At 38.0% G+C, this 15,076-nt stretch overlaps 1 protein-coding gene across 4 annotated transcripts in view; it reads right to left on the minus strand.

The window, feature by feature from the left end:
• The window catches only part of PHAF1 (phagophore assembly factor 1), a 38,640-nt gene that overhangs the window by 2,118 nt on the left and 21,446 nt on the right, over positions 1 to 15,076 (minus strand). For all 4 annotated transcript variants that reach the window (XR_011728529.1, XM_071757030.1, XM_071757028.1 and 1 more), the window contains 9 exons: positions 12,377 to 12,474; positions 10,579 to 10,691; positions 8,435 to 8,568; positions 7,598 to 7,681; positions 6,785 to 6,867; positions 5,171 to 5,214; positions 3,196 to 3,239; positions 1,914 to 1,972; positions 429 to 501 (listed from right to left, as the gene is read on the minus strand). Coding sequence is in view for 3 of the 4 variants with exons in the window: in XM_071757030.1 (XP_071613131.1) it covers positions 429 to 501; positions 1,914 to 1,972; positions 3,196 to 3,239; positions 5,171 to 5,214; positions 6,785 to 6,867; positions 7,598 to 7,681; positions 8,435 to 8,568; positions 10,579 to 10,691; positions 12,377 to 12,474 (732 nt within the window). In the remaining variant the exon portion in view is untranslated. The remainder of the gene's footprint in view (positions 1 to 428; positions 502 to 1,913; positions 1,973 to 3,195; positions 3,240 to 5,170; positions 5,215 to 6,784; positions 6,868 to 7,597; positions 7,682 to 8,434; positions 8,569 to 10,578; positions 10,692 to 12,376; positions 12,475 to 15,076) is intronic.

Below are 15,076 nucleotides of genomic sequence, written 5' to 3' on the forward strand. Positions count from 1 at the left end.
GACAGCAGGGGAAAAGGGAAATTAAGAGAGCTGTATGTAAACAGGAACTCAGAAGAAAATAGTAAATACGGAACTGATCGGCCTGAAAAAAAAAAAAAAAATCCCAACAAAAAGAAAGCAACAAGCTGTTTCCCAAAAGCTGTCTCTAGTTTTTCATGACTTATTTAAATACAAGCATGCTCCACCACTACTCAGAGCTGCATCTCTCCTGCAAGCGTGAACTCAAGGTGGCAAACTTGAAATCCCAGCTGTAACATGCAAATGTTCCAAGCTAGAGAAGAGACTGGAAAGCTGCCTTTTTCAGCCCATCTCAAAATATAACCACTCCCAAGCACTGGTTTTCCTTGAAATGGGAAAAAGCCAGCAGTAACAACAGTAAGCTCCTTATATTTTCTTGCTTGAACAACCACAGAAGTTTTCCTCCTAACCTCAAAGATCATTCGTTGCAGTCCAAAGCAAAAGGTTGACCCAAATGGGTTAGTGTTGTTTGGAGATGATGACCTGAACAGAAAAGACAGAAAAAACCCAAAAAAATTAATGTATGTGTGAGAATCAGGAACTTCTTAGGGAAGAATAATCACTCAGTAATAATGTAACTATGACATCTTTATCGTGGGCTTTCATCAAAAGAAAGTAAATCTAATGTCATGCAACACCACTGCTAGATGTCAACTGAGCCACAGGATACCTCAGAGCTGCTACTCAGGGACAAAGTAATCAAAAAGTTACTACAGGAAAACTCTTTCCCTGAACTTGAACAGTAAGAACCCTAAAAGTAAGAAGATACATAGGAAGAGAGAAGCACCATGTAATTTATTATGAGTTATTTTTATGCAGAACCCTTTCCTGCTCTTAATCTATTTTATTTCTCAGTCTCTACCCAATGAATTTACTGTATGCAGACTATTAATTGTTTTTATCAGAGATGCTGAAAGAGAATAATCTAAATTTTATTGAAGTGCTTTTCAAGATGAATGTATCACTTGTCCTTCAGATATTTCTGGTATTTTTAGATGATATATACAACAATAACAAACTGCTGATGCCTGCAATGGATTTTTGATTACACCCAAAAAGTACCCTAGATAATACTCAATGGTCAGTTTCTCAAACTGCATGCCTCAGCCTTTTGAGATGTGCTCAGTAAAGCAAACTATGTTTGAAAGACTCTCTAAAACACAAATGTAAAGCAGAAGGGCTCAGTGTAATCACTATTTCACCCCAGCTTTACTTTACATTGCTTCTACTCTAATGACCTGATTGGAACAGAACTTAAAATCACACAGAAGGCTGATGAAAAGACCTTGCTGGGTGTATATGACATTGCTGTGGTATTTTCACAGTACTCATGACTTTACTCTTGTCCAAAGATAAATCATATTTTCATATCCTACACATTGCAGAATGGGAGCAGTGCAAGCAGGTAGTGTCCACCTACCCCATTTTATTCCCTAAAGGAATGGAGCAAGTGTAAGCACACTATTCTACCTTCAGTCAGACTAAGGAACAACCAGGTATGTTCATAAAAGCAAGGCTTCTCCAAAAAGACTGCTATCACATACACTACACAGTGTTATAGGATGCCACGTTGCTGAAGTGCATGTGATCAGTATAAAAAAACCCCTACAGCTGAAAATCTACAGTATTTATTATACATTAACAGAAATAGTTCTTTAAATGATGTCTCGCTCTTCTCTGGATTTTCCAGTTCAAAGTATTTTGGAAACTTCATTCCAAAATTTTTCAGGAAGTCATTCTGCAAGTCAGTCTATTCTTGTCTTGTTAGTGGCCAAGAAGTCTGCACTGTACCAGCAAAAGAGCCTAAAAGTAACAAGTGCATTGACCACACTTCCTATACCTAAACTCATTCTGTTATCAGCTCAGTCCCTGCAAGAATAGACAGAGATCTTTACCTGTGAAGTACCACTGGCTTTTCTACAGGGTGTCCCAGAAGATCCTGAATACTATCCCACTGTAAATACATAAAAAACTTTGTGTTAGAACAAGGCATGGGAAAACCCTTTACCTAGGAAGAGAGCCATGTAGAGTTTTGTTTGTGACATGCTCCTTTGCCAGCCAGCACAGGAGTTGTATCCACACAAGCCAAACTGTCCACTATTAGAGCTAAAAAACCCTCTCAGGGTTTACTCTCACTTTTGTCTCAAAACAGCTTTGACTTAGTTTTTAATATAAAAACAAATTCTATGGGTCTTATGGGTAAAATGTAGCTGGAAAGTCTTGCAGCATTCCAAGGACATCTCAGAGAAAAAAGCATCTGCGGGAAATCTCAGCAAAATATTCTCTTACAGACCTAAAAAGATCACCACTGCTACCTCTCCCAGTAGCCTTCCCTTGATTTAAGTGATAAGTTGAGAAAGAAAAGGGAAAATCATATTTAATGATTAGGGATGTCCAAAAGTTATCACTTTAAGCAGATTTAATAAGAAGTTGCAGTTTCACACAGAATATTGAAATAAATCCATGAAGGATCTTTGTAAATAGAATAAAAAAGCAAAGAATGGCACCATCTCCAATTTTTTTCTTCCCAGCTCGAGACCCAGAATTCAACAAGGAAAGTCTTCATTTGGAACCCCAGGGGGCAGCACCATCCATGGCTGAATGTTCATTGCAGAGACACCACTGGTCACAAATTTTGAGTTCAATTTAACACAGCTCTCAAAACTGCAGCAGCAACTGCTCAGGTGGAAACCTCATTTAGGCTACACAGTTGCTTTTCTGGATCCCTCCAGAAGGCAGTGGAGGGGTTAAAAACTCTCCATGAAGTACTCCATCTCTTCAAGAGCTACCTCAAGCAGAAAAGATCTGAAAATTTTGTTTAGTAATCTCTCTTCCAGTTAACATTCAGCCACCACTGCTATGCCTTTCCCCTAATGCTTATTTTACCGTTTTATTCCTACCTGCAGGTATCCTGAAATGCAAAACAGGCAAAAATGCAATAATTTAACTCACTTGTAGTGTGCTATTATGAATGCCTTTAGTACTTAACACAACAGAATGCTGAAACCACAAAACATACATTAACTTTTGGCCTTCGACTTTTCTACTTTAAAAACATGACACAACTGCTATTATTTCTTCAAAACATAAATTCAACATAATCCTTTCCAAATTCAACATCAATCATTTAGATGGTTTAAGAAAAGAAGAAAAACATGCTGAGCTGCACACACTTACCTTGCTATATGTTGTACATGTTTCAGTCTGTGAATCTGCACTATCTATGAAAGAAAAACAGAAAAGCCTTTATAGTTTATGCTTGAACAATCTCATAGAATCAGAGTCAGAGTGGAAAGGGACCTCAAGGACCATCTGCTCCAAGACTTTTAATATAATTGTCTGTATGAGATGCCCCAGAACCCTGTTCAAGCTCAGCCTTCAAACTTTCCAAAGGAGGGGAATCCACCACTTCCCCTGGGAGAGCAATGGTCTGACCTCACAGGGAAACATTTTCCTCTTATACTCAAACAGAATCTCCCCAGGAGCAACTTGTGCCCACTGCCCCTTGTCCATGTTTCCTACATAATCCTTTATTTTGGGAGGTTAGCTCAGGTAGCAGGAGACATACAAGCATTAGGTCAGTCCATGTCTAAATTTACAACCATTTACTGGCAACCAGAATTATCAACCACACTGGTTAAATGCCAGTTAAGGTGATTAAACATATCTGCTTACTTACAGGAGGCTCCAAGTTGTAACACAATGTGTAAGCTGCTTCTTACACAGAAGAATGCCAGTGTAAAAACTCCACCTCTTTGCCCTAAGGTGACAAGCCTAGCACAGCCACCACCTGAGAACACAGGAGGTGACACTTACTATGTCCAAACTGTCCTGAGATGCAGGAGCTGGCAAGCCTGAAAGCAACTGCAGTGCCACTTTCAAAAAAACAGCACAGCAGAGAGTCTGAAAATTGTAACTCATGTATTAAACACTCAAAAAAGCTGCAGGTGAGGTCTGCATTCATGTTCACAGTCTTAAAATAAATTGTTTGCTGGTGGTTTCAAGCAGTTTCATGCACACACTGGGGGACTCCTGAATACTGAAAGCAACTTCCTGAAGCAGTGCAAATGGACTTGGACACTAAATGAGTCAAACACAGCAAATGGTCTCTGATTTGACTGAAAGCTCCTGTATTTTCCACCTGCTCTCATGTTCAAAGAGCTCACTTGAACTCTCCCTGTCAATTTCTTGTCCTAAGATGAACTACAGAAAGGAGTTTAAAAAGCTGCACCAAGCACTGTCACCACCAGATGGAAGATGGGCTCTTGATAAATTCTGAAGCATTTATTTTCAACTTGTTACTGAAAATAAGCTAGAGACCAGAAAGGTGAACTAAGCAACAAAATCCCAGAAATATTCAGAAGAGATTCATTGCACTACTGAAGGTGAATAAAAATAACCAGAAATTAATGCCTTTGCAGTATTGCTCAATAACCTAAGGGAAAATAATCTTAAAAGTGAGAACTTTCATGCTGATTCTCTTGATGTACAAATCAACTTTCATACAAGCTTGTATATACAGACATTGGGTTTCCAGTCAAACAAAGTTCCCAGGGCTTCCTTGAGACTTCTTACATGCACATGTAAATATCTTGTAGAATTCAGCACACACAGATATATTTTTCCAAGCAGAGATTTTCAAGTGAACACAACAGACATATTTTTTTTCTATAGCACACAGACAAACCCATTCTGGATGTTTGTTCTCATTCCCAGCTAAATTAGTTTATATTAAAAATCATGAATAAGCCTTTCACAGGCAAGTTCACAATTAAAAAGCTCAGCAGTGGATTGGACAGAGCAGCTCAGACTCAGACTGCCTTACAGATTTTGAGCCTCCAGATACAAGGTAATTGATTTTATTAGAGTGGCAGCACTACAGAAAATGAGTGATGTTGCAGTAAATATTTGTGTGATCCAAGTAAGTAAGAAAGGCAGTGTAACTAAAATCAGAGATCTGCAAGCTTGTCCTGAAGTATCATTAAACAGATACCTAACCCCAAAATTTCTCCTTTGTCTCAGTGGCTTTCCCTGTTGGCATCCTCTGATAACAAAGGATGCATCAGAAATGAAATGTGGTCATGCCATGCCTTGCCTTGGAGCATTTTGTGCTCCATGCCCCCTGGCACAGGACAGAAGATGAACAACTCACCTCGTTTAATGACCAGGGGAATCTTGAATTCACAGCGATGGTAACTGGAAAGGGCAAATCATAAAGCTCTTAGAAAATCCAAAATAAATGTCCTAGCACAAGCTTAAGGCTCTTAATTACCAGTGTAAGGAAAAGTCACATGAATAATACAGAAGTCTCAATGCTAGCAGATTAAGAAGTTTCATTTCTATTTTCTACATCAAAAAAGGCAGCAGCCTGGCAATGTCTTAACAATTTTCTAAAGGACAGAAAAGGTCCTTCAGCACAATTACTCTGCTATCACATAGCAGAGAAAAACTCACCTTAGAGAACTATAGATTTCCCTGGCACTAATGCCAACTGCCTGAAAACCTGTTCATTTTAATCAGACATCCAGTCACTTACTCCTTAACTCCCATTACTTCCCTAAAGACCTTATATATTCAAAGTACTGAAAATATGTTCAGAAATGTGAGAGAATTTTTTTACATCACTAGCTGAAACAATGTGAGGAGAAAAAAAAAAAACAGCTGTCTTACCAGTAAATTGACACCTTACTAATATGAAGCTTGCCTGTAGCAAGATAATTTTCACATTATAGCTGGACTGAGATACACCTCATTTATTGCTTTAAGACACACTTGCAAATATAAAGGTATTTAAAAGCAAAAATAAAGTTGGTTTTTTTTAAAGTGCTAATAATGATAGCTGAAACCTCCATGGGTTACCAGACACACCAAAAACAGGGGAAAAAAAATACAGGAATTCTATAAAGGTAACATAAAGTTTCCTTTTCAGGAAACTCCCCTAAAGACTTCATATTTTAAAAGTATTGAAAATATGTTCAGAAATGTGAGATAATTTTTTTACATCACCAGCTGAAACAATGTGAGGAGAAAAAAAAAAAACCAGCTGTCTAGCTACCAGTAAATAGACACCTTACTAATATGAAGCTTGCCTGTAGCAAGATAATTTTCACATTATAGTTGGACTGAGACCCACCTCATTTATTGCTTTAAGACACACTTGAAAATATAAAGGTATTTAAAAGCAAAAATAAAGTTGGCTTTTTTAAAGTGCTAATAATGATAGCTGAAACCTCCATGGGTTACCAGACACACCAAAAACACTCAGGGGAAAAAATACAGGAATTCTAAAGGTAACATAAAGTTTTCTTTTCAGGAAACTCCCCTAAAGACTTCATATTTTAAAAGTATTGAAAATATGTGAGAATTTTGAAAATTGAAAATAGAAAATTGAAAATATGTGAGAGAATTTTTTTACATCACTAGCTGAAACAATGTGAGGAGAAAAAAAAAAACAGCTGTCTTACCAGTAAATTGACACCTTACTAATATGAAGCTTGCCTGTAGCAACATAATTTACACATTATAGTTGGACTGAGATACACCTCATTTATTGCTTTAAGACACACTTGAAAATATAAAGGTATTTACAAGCAAAAATAAAGTTGTTTATTTTAAAGTGCTAATAATGATAGCTGAAACCTCCATAGGTTACCAGACACAACAAAAACAGGGGAAAAAAAAATACAGGAATTCTATAAAGGTAACATAAAGTTTCCTTTTCAGGTGTCTTAAAAAGCTCTTTAACAGATCAGTTCTTTACACTCACATGTTAAAGTTGTAATGACCAGGATAATTTGTATGCAGGACAAATTTCTTCACCTTGTGAGTGTTTGCATCAAAAAGAATATCCTGTTGAAGAAAAAAAACAGAGACATGAAGCAATCTGAATCAAGGAAGGTTGCTTACCCCAAGTTAACCTGAAATTAGTTACAACAGTACCTGTAAATAGTGATACATACCCAACCTACATACATAAATAGAACTATAAAGTAGTATTTAAAAAAGAGACTATTTGTAAATTCAAATAAACACACTTTCTCCAGCTCTCTATCACAATTGCAATTTCATTTCCTAACACTGTCACATTTTCAAATGAGGTTTTGGTTTGCTGCATATTATTCACAGCACTGGAGACTAAAGCAAAACACCTGGAAGAAGGGTCATGAAGGTTTCATTACATCCCACAACTCAGCAAACTTTTATAATTAATTCTTGTACCTCAGTTCCGTGGGACAGGAGTGTGGGTTTCAGAAACAAGAAGCAGTGTATCTGTGCACCAGGCATGAGAGAGGGAGAAAACTTAAGAGAATGCCAAGGTGCAGCCATAAAGAACCCTCCATTGACTGCTGGAGATGATAAAATATTACTGACTGAATCTGCAAGCACCAGAGAAAAATCAGTTTTGTTCTTTTTATCCAGAGATTCCTAAGGGAGCAATCCAGAGCTTTGCAGTCTCTCATTTCTTACCTCCCTTGGCTTTCTGAAAGGACTGATTTCATCAATCCTTTTACATCATAAAGTTTTTACATAAAGTTTTACATCAAAACTTTACATGGATTTATGGAAGCTTCCCACTCACCACTCCAAGTGTAAAATAATTGAAGAAGTAGTCATTGCACTTTGATGGGACCTGCTTATGGGGTGAGGGTGAATGGATTTTCATCTGCAAAAAAACACATTTTTCAGATGTATTTAATAACACTTAAAGATGAATGCCATCAACACCACCACTACATCCAAACTGTCAATCTCATTTGAAGCCCTTGTTCAAATATGTAAGATACAGTGCTTCATGACAGGGCCATCAGCTGCTTCCAGTGGCAAAACAACACATCCATTTTTTCTTTTTTAGTTACCCAAAATTAAGTTTACTCACATGATGCTATTTAAAAACATGAGGAAAAGACCATAGTATATACTAAAGCTGTTTTACACAAACCATAAAAAAAAGCAGGCTGATTAAAAAAAATCAGCCACTTGCTAAGGCTCATTTGGATTGAAAAGTGCTGCTATTTCTTACAGAACCAGTTATTGAAGATGGAAAAGATCTCTGAAATCATCAAGTCCAGCCTATGACCTAACAGCACCACACGGGCTAGAACATGGTACTGAGTGCCATAATTATCAATTTTAAACCACTTTTAATGATGTGGGGGCTTTTTGCTTGTTTTGGGGGTGTGTGTTTGTTTGTTTGTTTATTTTTATTGTTTAAGATTTAAACAGATTTGCATCAATTTAGCCTAAAAAAGCTTTTTAAAATCAAATGATGTAACAGCTCACCCTGTTTGTATGTCAAACTTAACACTTACACACTTACAATTTGTGCTACACACAAGTTTCACTTCCCTGCCCTTGCAGAACAGAGTGTGATGTGATGAAACCAGAGACACCAAAGCACCTGAATCAGTCCCCTCACCTTATCTTCAGACTTGTAGAAAACTTTGTGAGGAGACCCCAGGGTGCTCAAAACATCCTGGCAGGAATCACCAAAGTACACACAACGTTCAAATACCCGCATCTTGGCATCAGCTAAAACACCAGGGCCACAACCTGAGGAGCAGAAAACAAGTCAAAATTCACTCTCCCACATCAGAGAAGACATCAGCAAACCAACACCAAGAGCATCATTATCATTTTAGTTATTATAAACCAGCTGCGTTCTTCAGACAACAATTTGAAACCTTTTCTCTTGCAACAGTTGAAATGTTTCAAAGTGATATTTGTGCTGACACAGATCCCCACCTCCTAATCTCCACCCCTGGCAATGTTGTATTTACTTCCTTGTGTCTCAGCCTGTTTTCCTCATCAGCCTCAATCTGATCAGCTGCTTATTAGCAGTGAGCACCAGGAGTTATTTATATCCTTAAAATATTCTGCTTCAGCAACTAGGGATGTACCTCCAACCAAAAAAAAAAAGAGCCTGTGATGTGAAATTCTTCATCCATATTTACTGTACCAGAAAAAATGTGTTTTTACTCAATATTCCCATAGCTTATTAAATCAATATTGAGTATGTGCCCCATACACAAGCAATGTTAAAAATGGGTCTTACTGAATAGCTGCTACATGGGTGAATGGCTGACATCCATTACTAGATGTTAAGAAATAAAAGATCTGAAGAGTCAGTGACCCCATTTACTTTCAGGAATGCAGCATTATATATTTAGGAGAATGCCTGCACATTCATGAAGCAGTTACTGCAAAACATGGGCTAAACACACACTTAGCTTTTCCCACTGTACATCATTTATGCAGCCAGCTACCTGATAAAATAAATTGTAAGCATCTAACTGAGTCATCCTTGATTTCCCAAAGAAGAGTTAGTTGAAATTAACACACTTGCAGAGAAGTTTGTGCTAGAGCAGGTGTGTAATATGCTCTATATAGAAGTTTCTCCAACCAACCTTCAGCAAACCAAGAACAGTGCATGTCCAGATTGCCTCTGCAAGTTTTACTTTGAATGTTAGAGATGTATTTTAATAATCTTAATTTTAATAATCTTAATTTTAATGTATTTAATAATTTTCTTATTTTTTGACATTTCATTTAAGCTACATATATATATATCCTTAACTAAACCTGACACTCTACCTTGAAGTGTCCAATTGCTTAAAAATGTTTATATTACTATGATATTATAGCTAAATCCTTTCCTAGTACACAAGGGTATGTTCCTTGTCCTAGGCAGCTCTCCATATCTTTCTCTGTGAAGAGAGAAGCAAAATAATTTGAAAACATCTGCTCTATTTTCTTTTTTTTCATCGTTCTTTCCTCTTCATCTTATATTTTCTCCTTTTTAACTTTTGCATATTGGGAATGCATTCCAAGGGTTTCCTCAACACACATGCAGCTACTAACCATAAGAGGTCAAAAGCCAATGAAAACTGTTTAATACAGCTCAGTATCATTTCTTAAAAACATTGTCAAGTCTCATAATATGGTGACTAAACAAGACTCCTTTGCAGTCATCACATCTTTCCCTAACTTTCCTCCCTGTCTCTGAAAGCACACACAAGGAGAAGTTATTCATCAGTCTCTGCCTCTTTCACTGCTATCTCCATCAGCAAATGAAAGTGGACCTGAATTTAAAGTGCAGTCTAAGACAGTGGCATTTAGATAGTGTCCTTCTGGCATTTTTAAAAGCCTTGCAGAATTAATCACAAAAATACCACCATTACACAGCTCACTGGAATCTCAGAAGCAGCACATGTACATAAGGCTTCTTGATCTCTGTTTTTTTACTGTGATGTACCTGGGTTTTATTCCACATATAGACCTGGAGACAAATTCCATTTCTGCAAACAGATTCTAAGGACTCAGAACTACAGAAGACAGGACTAGAGCTCTCCCTCATTTCTCCATGACCTGAGAAATGGAGCAACACACAGATGAACTGGTGTTTCTTTGGGTTATGTTTCTAGTAGTCCAAAATAATGTACATAGAACACTTTGAAGCCACCTGTAAAATCACCAGAAATAACCTATGCTGACTTTCTACAGTTCTGTCACATTTTTTCCTGAGGAAAGCAACCAGACCAGGGTTCTGAATGTCATTAGTACCTGCAGTGAGTAGGCGAAGCCGTAAACCTGAGGGTCCAGTTCCATCTCTCAGAACATCAACATTCTCAGCATATACATTACCAAGGAAACAGCTGAGGGGCATCAAGGGAGCCCTGAAACCACATAGAAAAAAAAAAATGTACCTAGTATTTGCTTAAACTTCAAATTTTCCATTAATAAGCTGGAAAAGAGAACATGGATTTTGGCAAAGCTGCATTTAACTCGGACTGAAGATTGTATTAAACACAAGGAGCAGAAAGATGTTCCTCTTCCTTTTTCCCCCCCAAACAAGGCAGCACAGGAATGCAGGGCTTTTACTGCTAATGAAACAAGTGGCTAGTTTCAAAAAGTCCAGGAATTACAGAAACTGCATCTTCTGGCCTTTGGATACCTCCCTGGGAGGACATCTCACACTTCAGACTTCGCTCAGGGAAAATGGAGGTTGTGAAGTTTTTAAAAATACCTATTCCTTGAACTAGGTAAATCCCCAAATGCAGTGAAAAGCCTTCTCTGGGATGCTCTCCCTGCTCATGGGAAGCTGATCCATAGCCCAGAACATGAAGTCAGTTTCAGCAGGTACAGAACAAACAACTGTGCTGCTTTGCAGGAAATAGTTCTGATTTTAATTCAATTACAAAAATATCTGAGCAAACTGTAACAATAACCAAGAAAGATATTTTCAATGGCAGGGCTGCTTTTTTGTGTGTGTTAGTTTTTAGGTGCACTGTAAAATTCACTTTTCTTCTGTAATTTTCTTCTCTATGTCAACAACATGAGCTGAAAGTCAGGTTTTGAGCTCTCACACACACCAGAGCCCTCAGCAATTAACAGTGCTTTCACTGAAGCCCACACAGTATTTTTCTGAACTGCACTTATTTCTAATTAAGAGATTGCATAAATAAGGTTTCCTCCCTTCTGAGCAGTAATCCACAGACTTCTTAATGTTCTCCTAGCATTAAAATACAACTGTCTCTGCAAAAACTACCACTTGGTAAGTTGAAAGGAAGAATTTACAGAAATCTTTTCCATTTTTCCTTGAGTAAGGAACCACAGGAACAATGTTTTTTTTTACACAGAGCAAAACATCAGATACTGTACAATAAATTCCTGCTTAAAAGACAACATAAAACAATACCATAGAAACCATTAACCATATTAAAAGGCAACTATTGCATGATTAGCATGAAGATTAATTTCCTCAGAATGCCAAGTCAAGTAACTGCAAATACAATGAATATAGGGTAGATCCTGCATATGGCTTAAGCCTGTATATATATATATTCTATGATTTTTATATAGTGAGAGATTTAAGTAGATCCTGCATATGGCTTAAGCCTGTATATATATATATTCTATGATTTTTATATAGTGAGAGATTTAAGAGACTTGGCAGGACCAATATGCTACAAAATGACTGACTGCCTACACCAAGTCTGAGCTGTCTGGGGAGAGGTCACCAGTGTGCAAACAAAATAGAGAGTGAGAATGTCCTTGCTGCATCTCTAAATTAACTCCATTTCCTCCTTGACTTAATTAATTGATTTTCAAGTCCATTGAATTAGCTTGTAACAGCCAAGCCAAGTTGGTTTTATAGCAACATAAATCAAACTGGTGTTTGATTATAAGGTCTGAGGACAACACTTAGGGAAATCTGAAAGAAGCTGGGACCCAAAGGCACTCTGCACAACACCAAATTCACAAAACTGAATTAAAAACCATATCTGATGGTATTCAGCATTAATAAATGAGAAAGAAAAAGTCTACTGGAAATGCTGAAAGCACCATGGCCAGTACATACTTGGTATCCTGCAGACTGTTCCCATTGTAGATGTACATCCGTTTCACAGTTGCACCATGTGGAATTTGCAGAGAGGCCAGACCATGGGCAAAGTTAGGCTGTGGACACACAAAATCATCCCTCTTACATGACATGTGGGACACTTCAGGTCAAATTTAGTAATTACATTAAAAATACAGCAGATGGCTTGCTAATTCAGAGCAGTGTCTAGCCAGTGACTAAAGGGAAAACCAACAAAACCCCTTCAAGATGGTTTTTTTTAGACATGCCACAATTCCTGGATTCTGAAGCTGGTGTGAAACACTCTGGTTATCCACCAAAAGATGGCACTAGCCTGACAATTGGCTGTGGTGTCTGTTGAGAATTCAGGGTTTCTTGGTTTAATCATTGGCAACTAGCAATGTAAAAGTGTTTGTATTGATCACTCTATTTAGGTTTGAAGAAATTGGTTATTTTAAATCATAGAATCATAGAATTGGCTGGGTTGGAAGGGACCTCAGAGCTCATCAAGTCCAACCCTTGATCCACTCCCCCCGTTATTCCCAGCCCATGGCACTGAGTGCCACATCCAGGCTCTTTTGAAATATCTCCAGGGATGGAGAATCCACCCCTTCCCTGGGCAGCCCATTCCAATGCCTCATCACCCTCTCCATCAAGAAATTCTTTCTAATGTCCAACCTAAACCTCCCCTGGCACAACTTGAGACCTCTTGTGCCCTCTTGTCTTGCTGAGAGTTGCCTGGGAAAAGAGCCCAACCCCCCCCTGGCTCCAACCTCCTTTCAGGGAGTTGGAGAGAGTGATGAGGTCTCCCCTGAGCCTCCTCTTCTCCAGCCTCAACACCCCCAGCTCCCTCAGCCCTTCCTCACAGGACTTGTGCTGGATCCCTTCCCAGCCTCCTTGCTCTTCTCTGGACCTGCTCCAGCACCTCAAGCTCCTTCCTGAGCTGAGGGGCCCAGAACTGGACACAGGACTCAAGCTGTGGCCTCCCCAGGGCTGAGCACAGGGAAATGTAGAAACTCTTTTTTTTCCTCTGCCACTGCATTCATTTTAGCCTTCTAAAGGCATTTTACAAACCAGTGAAAATGTCATCTGGTGAATAAAGACTCATTCATTAAGTAGATTTTTCAGCTCTCCTCATGACCACATTCTTACCCATACTATTCAGATAGTGATATTTTGAGTGTTCTCATCAAACAAAAAGCATGCTAAGGCAGACAGATTCATTCTACTGGTGTGGTAAAAGCCTATTTCTTTCAGCTCTGAAGATGACAGGATCTTCAAGACTGGCACTGGAAAAAAAGAAGCTAACTTTGGGACAAGCAGTCAACAAAACCAAAACTATTATCCTGCTTTAGCAGGACACCACGGAAGGTGAACACAAAAAATTATTCTTTAAAAAAACACAACTAACTCAGAGATTTTCACTGCTGAAGGTATTTAAGATGGAACTTCCTTGCTTAGCTAATCTAGAGATACCCTGATTTAAATTCTTTTTCTGATTTGCACAGAACATGAGCATCTCAAAATACAGCTTTCTAAAGCAGAGACTGTAGACTACTCTTTAACATACTTAGCATTAGCAGCAGAGAAATCTTCTGAAAAGCCATGGAAATACCTGAGCTACACACACTTCATTCCTTAACAGAAAGAGTTCATCTGCAGCTAGTTAGTAGCTATATAAAAAACTCAAGGTTTTCTTCATTGTTTTTTCATTTCCATGAGCAGAGATTACACTGCTTTGCTGACTGGTTTAGCATTCCTGTATGGTCCTCTCTGAATTTAAGGGATTGTGACAGCTTCAAATTTCATTTCACTCTTCTGTCTTTCCTAATGTTCTACCCAAAAAGCTCAACAAACTTATTTTCCCTGTGGATTGTCTCATATTTCTCTTTTTTCTAAACTATCCTATTTCTACCTAGTTATATTCCTGCAGAGAATTTCACCTTTAACTCAGTGCAAACATTTTACTAACCTTATTTGAATAACTGGATGGAAGACATTGAGAATTCAAAATTATTTCACCAGTGTTCCAGGAGCTACAAAGAACTGTAACACTCCCCCAAGAACCACATCCTTGCACCAAGCATCCTGTAAGCATCCCTGTTTTTCATGTACCAAAACAGATGCAGTGGTGAAAATTGAGTCTAGCAGTTTTATTTTAACATCTTGGGAGTTCTAGGAAGCCCTGCAAGGAGCAGGGAGTTCTTGAGGAATCTTATGGGTGCCTTCCAACTTGAGATACTTGTTCTATGATTCCATGACCTTAGCAAATTTTCAGTCTAACAACTGATATTTCTTAAGAAGTCAGATATTTCATTTATAAATTCCCTGGGAACCTTTGCATCAAAAGCAACTATTCTTTGTGAGTTTGGCTTCTATTTAACTTCCAGTATTTCTGAAACCAAATTGATCTTCACTACTGCTGAATAGGAACTTCCCTTGGTAAAGCCTCTGTTGTCTCACATGCCAAAGCACAATTCCTAAAGTACCAAGCTGTGCTATAAAAACACATCATCACCTTGAAGGATTTCTTCCACTTTGTTTTGGCTCTTTATATGCTGTTTTTATTTTAATACCATACAACACGTTGTTTTTAACTGATAAGCCTAGATAATACAACTGAGAGCATTTCCATCCTCACAGAAAACACATTATAAAATATATATAAAATTTTGTTAGTATAGGTGGAAATCACAGAAG

Source organism: Heliangelus exortis, chromosome 13 (assembly GCF_036169615.1).
Source record: "Heliangelus exortis chromosome 13, bHelExo1.hap1, whole genome shotgun sequence".
In the NCBI taxonomy this organism is placed as follows: Eukaryota; Metazoa; Chordata; class Aves; order Apodiformes; family Trochilidae; genus Heliangelus; species Heliangelus exortis.